The sequence below is a fragment of the Etheostoma cragini genome, chromosome 1, assembly GCF_013103735.1.
Source record: "Etheostoma cragini isolate CJK2018 chromosome 1, CSU_Ecrag_1.0, whole genome shotgun sequence".
In the NCBI taxonomy this organism is placed as follows: domain Eukaryota; kingdom Metazoa; phylum Chordata; class Actinopteri; order Perciformes; family Percidae; genus Etheostoma; species Etheostoma cragini.
The window spans coordinates 25,488,996-25,496,016 of NC_048407.1; the positions used below are offsets into that span (position 1 = coordinate 25,488,996).

The 7,021-nt window shown below is 42.5% G+C and overlaps 1 protein-coding gene across 2 annotated transcripts in view; it reads left to right on the forward strand.

The window, feature by feature from the left end:
- The first annotated feature begins 1,498 nt into the window (after positions 1-1,498).
- LOC117957562 (FERM domain-containing protein 5-like) overlaps positions 1,499-7,021 on the forward strand; it is a 68,134-nt gene continuing 62,611 nt past the window's right edge. Inside the window, exon 1 of one of the 2 annotated variants that reach the window (XM_034897369.1) lies at positions 1,499-2,049. In XM_034897369.1, the coding sequence (XP_034753260.1) occupies positions 1,948-2,049 (102 nt within the window). In that variant the 5' untranslated portion in view covers positions 1,499-1,947. The remainder of the gene's footprint in view (positions 2,050-7,021) is intronic. The other variant, XM_034860257.1, reaches the window with a different exon arrangement.

Here is a 7,021-nt window from a genome sequence, read left to right on the forward strand (position 1 = left end):
CTCTGCGTTGTGGCCGCAGCAACCCCGGTTCGAATCCGGGTCACGGCATTGCGGGTCAATGTCACGGCAGATGAGCTGCATTTTAATTAGATGACTACTGGGACTTGCATACGCTGACAAATCCGCTTATTTAACCTTTAAGTTCGTCAGCTTGTCGTAGCTCGCCGTGATCGTATGGTTAGTACTCTGCGTTGTGGCCGCAGCAACCCCGGTTCGAATCCGGGTCACGGCATTGCGGTTCAATGTCACGGCAGATGAGCTGTATTTTGACTAGATGACTACTGGGACTTGCAATCGCTGACAAATCCCTGCAGATGAGCTGTATCTCAATACGTTTATTGCTCTGTGTCGCTACTGATAACCCCGTTTATTGAACATAACATTCGTAGGCCTATTTGTCCTACATGTTAACGTGTGGTACTTTACTTTCCATTTTTTTAAGCTAAGTACAGGATCTAAATACTTCTACGTGACTTACTTCTTTAACGTTTCTTTTCACACTTTGTTGTACTAACCGTAAACCCCCACCAGATGGAAACCCAATCAAGGAAACCGGAAAACGATAGCTAGGTCTACAGGTTGGCTCAAACTCATTCAACAGACCCGTCTACAGTAATGTATTAGGACTGTAAAAGTAGCCTTCTCTTGACATAAACTGCTCTCAAGAAAAGCTGTTAACCGTCCAGATAAGCTACGCTAGAGGGCATTTGTTTGCATGGAACTGTAACCTTTGAGCAAGACATTTAACCCTCACTGGTTTAATTAAGCTCATCAATGCCTTCTGCTGTTATAGGTCTTCGGTTTGAATTTGTGAACGTAGCCTAAGTAGAATGCAAACTTTCATAGCATATCCCTATGCCTAATTTTGTTTTAATGTATTACATTAAGAACAGCAGCCCACAATTTTGTAAGCCCAAATTGGCCCTTCTATTAAACTTACACTGGCTAGGTTACATGAGGCATCAAGGCTACAGTGCAGCCCTAATCAAATAGAAACAATGTGTCTCTCTTGTTTTACATGGTTATAATACAGAGCCCTGTTGACTAGCCTACATGACAAGGACAGGTAATAAACCTGTAGAGAAAACAAAGTGTTTTGCTACCTTCATGTCTTGTCGGAAATATCACAATTAAACACAAAACGCGAGCCCAAAAAGTGGTAAATGGGTTAATATGACTCGTTGGCTACTGAAATGTGCGTTTGTCATTAGGCGCATACGAAGGTGATGCTTTTAATGGTTTAAATGATTAATCTGACATTATAGATTATTTAATTGTGATGTGTAGCCATCATAGGCTAGGCAGGCGTATGCAATGCGTTCTAACTGTAGGCTAGGCTACATGTGTTTAAAAGGCCTCGATACCTCGTGATGAAATGTTGAATGTCAATATATCAATATATCAGTTCACTCATCATCTTGCGTCAGCATAAAAGCTGTGTTATTATCATAGACTGTATCAAACTAGGTTATTCTTCATAAACATGTGGCTGTGGTCACGACGAACCCCAGCCTATCGGAATTTCGGCTCCAGTCGTTAACTCTGTGAAGGCAGCATCTCAGGAATTGCATCCGTTGGCTGACAATCTCGCCACTCACCGCCCGCCCATGAAGCATTCAGAGCGGCATGGCAACGGCGGCGAGACAAGGGGAGGAGGTGTGGTGAGGGTGGTTGCCAGTCTAACCGGACCAGAGAGAGTGCAGCAGCAGTAGCACTATTTCTACTCTTCGCTGACTCAAGAAACGCACCGTGTGGGACCTCGGCCAGTCAGCACACACACACTGATAAAACAATGCACCAGCGCCGCCGCTCCGCACAGTCGCTGCCGCTGACCAGGTGTTGGACTAAACAACAGGGACGTCATTAACGTGACATAAGATACAACTTGTATGTAGCCTATGTGCTGTGCGCCCTTTTCCCCGGTCCCGTGCACAGACGATCGTGAAGATGCTGAGTCGACTGATGAGCAGCAGCATCAGGAGTCTGGACAGGGAATGCAATTGCACTGTGAGGCTGCTGGACGACTCGGAGTACACCTGCACGATTCAGGTCAGTGGGGGCCAACATTCCCTGTCTCTCAAATCACCTTGTATTTGGGACGTGCTATTGACACGTAACGGGGCAGTGATCAGGTCAAATGACTTTCCCACAACACATCTATCGCCCTCCCTCATTCTGCTGCAAAGGATGTGTCATCCTGCCCTAACTCCATGCAGTGTCACAAAAATATATTTGAATGTTGCTGTGTGTTTATGGCCGGACGTCTATCATCAATGGACTGCAGATGCTTTCGTCAGAGACCATACCTGTGTGGACATCATGATGTGCATTGCGTAGAAGAAACAAAGATTATTAAAGCACTATTTTGAATTTCCAACAGAAGACTAAATCAGATCTTATTGAAGTGTTTGTCATTGCAGCAGCTTATTGCATGATTTGAATGCATTATGAAACAAATCTGTATAATCTGATTTTGAATTATTTCAATGGAGGGCTCAGAGAGGATTTCTGTATCCTCTGGCTGCGTGAGACAGGCGGAGACATTAAAGGTTTTTGTTCTATAACCAGGGGATGTTTAGTTCTGTTTAGATTCTAATTAGTCTTGATAGAGGGTAGGCATCTTACTTTGTCTCAAAGTCGGTGTCATACCCCTATTCAAGTCAATTTGCCCTTCAGACTGACCCTGGGTTTGACCATGGGGTATCACTTTGATATGCTTTGTGGACCCCAGGTTATGAATCCTATCAGCTGTAGCTAATAGGATTCATAATCTGAATACCTCTTATCCCTTTGGTTTTCGCGTTTTATAAAGATTCAACCCACCTGCAGCAAAATCCATCCAATTTAAAGGTAGCGTGGCATCAACATTTCACTTTATGAGTTTTCCTAATATTAATATGTGTTCCTCCAGACTGGCTATGATCCCAAGGTGGCTAGAAATGGCGATAGGTGTAAACCGAGCCCGGGGTATCCTGCTCTGCCTTTGAGAAAATGAAAGCTCAGATGGGCCAGTCTGGAATCTTGCTCCTTATGAGGTAACAAGGTGCAAGGTTACCTCCCCTTTATCTCCTTTGCCCACCCAGAGAATTTGGTCCATTATGAGAGAGAGACATCATGGCTTTCAAACAAGGGAAGTGGCAGTTGGTCAAGGCCCCACCCCCAGCCTCCATCTTGCCCCCCCCCCCCTCCCTTTTTAAACTTTCTCATGACTATAAAGGGTTAAAGCAGGGTAATAAATAAAAGTTTCTATCTTAGTTTCTTATCAACAATTTCAGTAGAATGTTCTTACTTAAATGTCCAATATGTAATATATTTACTCTAAAAAATCCCAAAACATGTGTCTGTCAGTTGTGAACATAGCTCCGCGTGAGCACGAGCTTTTGTCAGTATAGCCAGCACCTAACGTTAGCTACTCCGCTCTGCTGTGAAGTAACGTCAGGCTATGTGAGACAAGCGTCTAGCAACATTGTTGTGGATGCTGCCGACTCCGCCTGGCAACCAACGTGAACTTCGAGTCCGGGGAGGCAGGGGCGGGGGAAATGACTCTCCAGTATTTTTAATTTGTACTGCAGTAACTATGTTAAACACTAGCTGTCAGTATTAGATATTCCACCTTTAAACCAGCTGAAATAGTGTTGTAAGAGGAAATACATAGCAAGTTTAGCTCGTACTATATGATGCAGAAAAGCTTCAGGTTGGAAATGCTTAGCTATAAAACAAAGTAGCATTTTAAGTAGTTTAAGTGCTCTAATGCTGTTAGCTCAACTGAGTTTTTACTACCCTGAATCTCACGTTTCGGTTATTTGTTTCAGCTATGACGGATATCCAGCGAGTCCATCAATGTTTTTTTAAGTTGTTGATCCAGTGACAGACAAGCATTGATTCTAATTTATAATGACTTCTGAGGCTGTAGCACTGTTGTACAAGAAGAACTTAGATCGAAGTTCTGGTTACTTGGTGTCGATTAGTGTATTTTGTTCCTTTTGGCAGGTTTATTGATAGGTTGCCCATGTAAGCTGGTTATATTGATTAAATCTGCACACTGTATTAGACAGGCAGTCAGTCAGTCCCTCACGCAGTAAGTCCTGTGCAGACTTGTTTTCAATCTTTTCTCTTTATGTCTTCTACTTATTGAGTTGTCCCCAGAATCAATGGTATTGACATGAATGAAGGTGAGATATGACTGGAGTCAGTAAACGGCCTGTGTGTTTATAAGCAAGAGAGCGGAGGAGTAAGAGCAAGTGACTAATGTCTATTACTTCCTTTGTAAATCAAGTGTGTGTGTGTGTGTGTGTGTGTGTTTTAGTTTGGCTACATCATTGAGAGGTCTGTGGCCGTTTGAGTTACTGGAGCTGCGTTTGAAGCTTGTTACTTAAAGGGATTCCATTGCTGCTGAATCAGAGATGACAGCACACAAAGACCATCGCTACCTGTTCACTTCTTGGATTTGACGTCACAGCAAGCCTTTCAACATCTTACAACGTGAAGTGGCACGTTGTTGCACGTCGAGAAATTGAATTGGGATTTTACGCCAGTCTCGTTATGTGTTTCATGATTGTGTTAAATGAGATTTCATACATGTAGTCATGTTTTTAATGTAATGTGTGTTGCACTAACTATGCAGCCAAATTGTTGTAGTAGTGACTTTTAGTCCCTGAGGCTAACCTTCTATCAATTCCAATTTGAGAAATGGAAATACTTAGTCGTTTTGCAACTTTACAACATAACTTTTAGTTGTATTGGTTCATGAGCAAAACACAAAGTATATTTCTGCCTTCTGGCTGCAGGGGAAGGCAGTGTGTGTAGTGTTTGTTGTGTTTACCAAAAGTACAGCCCACACTTGTTCCCCATTGACTTTGAGCAGCTCCTTCACAAAAGATTCAAAGTGTTTGGCTGTCAAGATATGCTGATCCCACCCTTTTTACAACTGAAAACACACAGCAGGGACCAAATTCTTAATTTCCAGTGGAGGTTCTATTGAGAGGGTTTAGCTCTTTATTGGCATCTTTCCTTATTTCCACCATGGGAAATTATGAAATACAGTATTACATTATTTCACACTATGGGGCTTTTGATGAAGCACAACTGGTCTAAAGGAAAACATAAATAGGCTCATCAGCTTAATCAATTGGCTATTGTTTACAGCAGTGTCACCATTTATTTGCTGGCATTAGAAAAGGTGAGCATGACATTTAAGGAGTTACAAAATTAATGTTTTACACAAATCGTCTCCCAAGCTAAATAAGCACCAGTGAACATGTCATTTTTCATCTGCATCAAGGACATTACAGTGACCTTACTGAAGCCTGACAATGTTGAAAATGGGAGCCGAAGCCTGCTGTCCTTGTTCCTCACACCTTGGAGATGTGGCCCAGAATATAGTCCCCTCGTGGGGCTCAACAATGGTCGCACTCTCCATTTAGCTCAATTAGCCTTCACCTCAAACTGCTGCTGTTATACTGAAATCCTATCATAGTGCAAGATGGTTGATGTGACCTTCATAAATGGAAAAAAAATGTACTTTAGGGGCAGCGCAGAGCCAGACTAAGATAAGGGGAACAAATCCTGTTTTTAAACATGGACCCTGGGGCCCAGACCACCCCCTTTGCCCGTCGGTTTGCATGGCTTGCCTGCCAGCCTCATCAGATTTATCTCACCTAGACTGTGTGCCTGCTCCCCCTCTCCTTGTGATGACATTGTTGCTGATTACTTTATGACCCTGGAAGCATGGGCATACGTGTTTATTTATTTATCCTGCTCTTTTAACACCATTCATTCCTTTCAGGATATTCACAGGCTTGTAACAGTCACATTTCACTCTCTTAAAGCCTCAATCCAGAATTAATTTGTGGGTGGAAGAAGAAGCGTCAGGATCAGGAATGGTGTTTTAGCCACACAGTGTTGGTGGTGAACATCAACAGCAAAAAGGTCCACCAATACCAGAAGCTACTTTTTAAGTCACCGTTTTAGAGATACCAGCCACAGTGCAATGGAGGGTGCTGTCTCACTATACAGGGTCTGGCAATAGAGCTGTGACATGGGATACATTGGCCACTTCTTCCAAGTAAAAGGGTTAATCGTCCAGCTAAATGTGGTTGGAGAAAGACCTGTCTTCTGCCATAGCACTTGACTGAGAAGTGTCTGCAGGGTATGTAAAGGTTTAGAGATTTGTACAGCCATCGAGATTTTGCTATACCATTCATACCAAGGTTTCTATCCCTTTATCGGGTGTATGTTGCACAAATAATCTCAATTTATGGAAATTGCAATATGGACTAGTGCAAAATTCAAAACGCTGGGGGCTCAATATTTGTTAAAGGCAAAATATGAGTCAAACCATTCTGAATAAAGTATTCTGGTCCTGCAGAGATGTCCTAGCCTACAAATTGTGTCCTTCAGACTGGAGAAAAACATCTTTCTTTGGTACAGATCACAGTATAATCATTTTATTTTTTTAAATTGTAATATTTTTCAATGCAAATAGTAATGAGAATACAGTATGTATATTAGAGATGGAAAGCAAGATGAATGGTGGAAAGTCATTGATCCAAAGAGACGTACCTCATCACTGTAAGTGAGTGGTTCAGGCACCTGGCACCAAATTAGATCCTTTAGAGTCCACCAATTACATTAGGGTCGTTCTTTTGAAGCCAAATGCAGAACTTGGAAGGAGCTCCTCTTGTTTTGTGTTGTGAATGCATTATTGAAATACGTTGCTCTTGTCTGTGGTCTCTCTGTACTCACATTATTTCTTCTCAGTGTGCACTGCTAAAATTGGAATAGAGGTTCTAACATTTTGTTTTCATACATGCAAGGGTGTGCTTATGTGATTATGTTGCCTTCATCTCCTAACTAAAGTAGTAATGGCTGGCATCTTACCCCTAAATCATACAATAGGTTTGACCCAACTATAAATCAAGGACTCTCTGTGTGGGCTTATGTGTGTGTGTCTTTCAAACAATCCCACATATACTAAAGACGTACAGTGTACAGCTGTACAGCAGCAGGGCGGGGGGGGGGG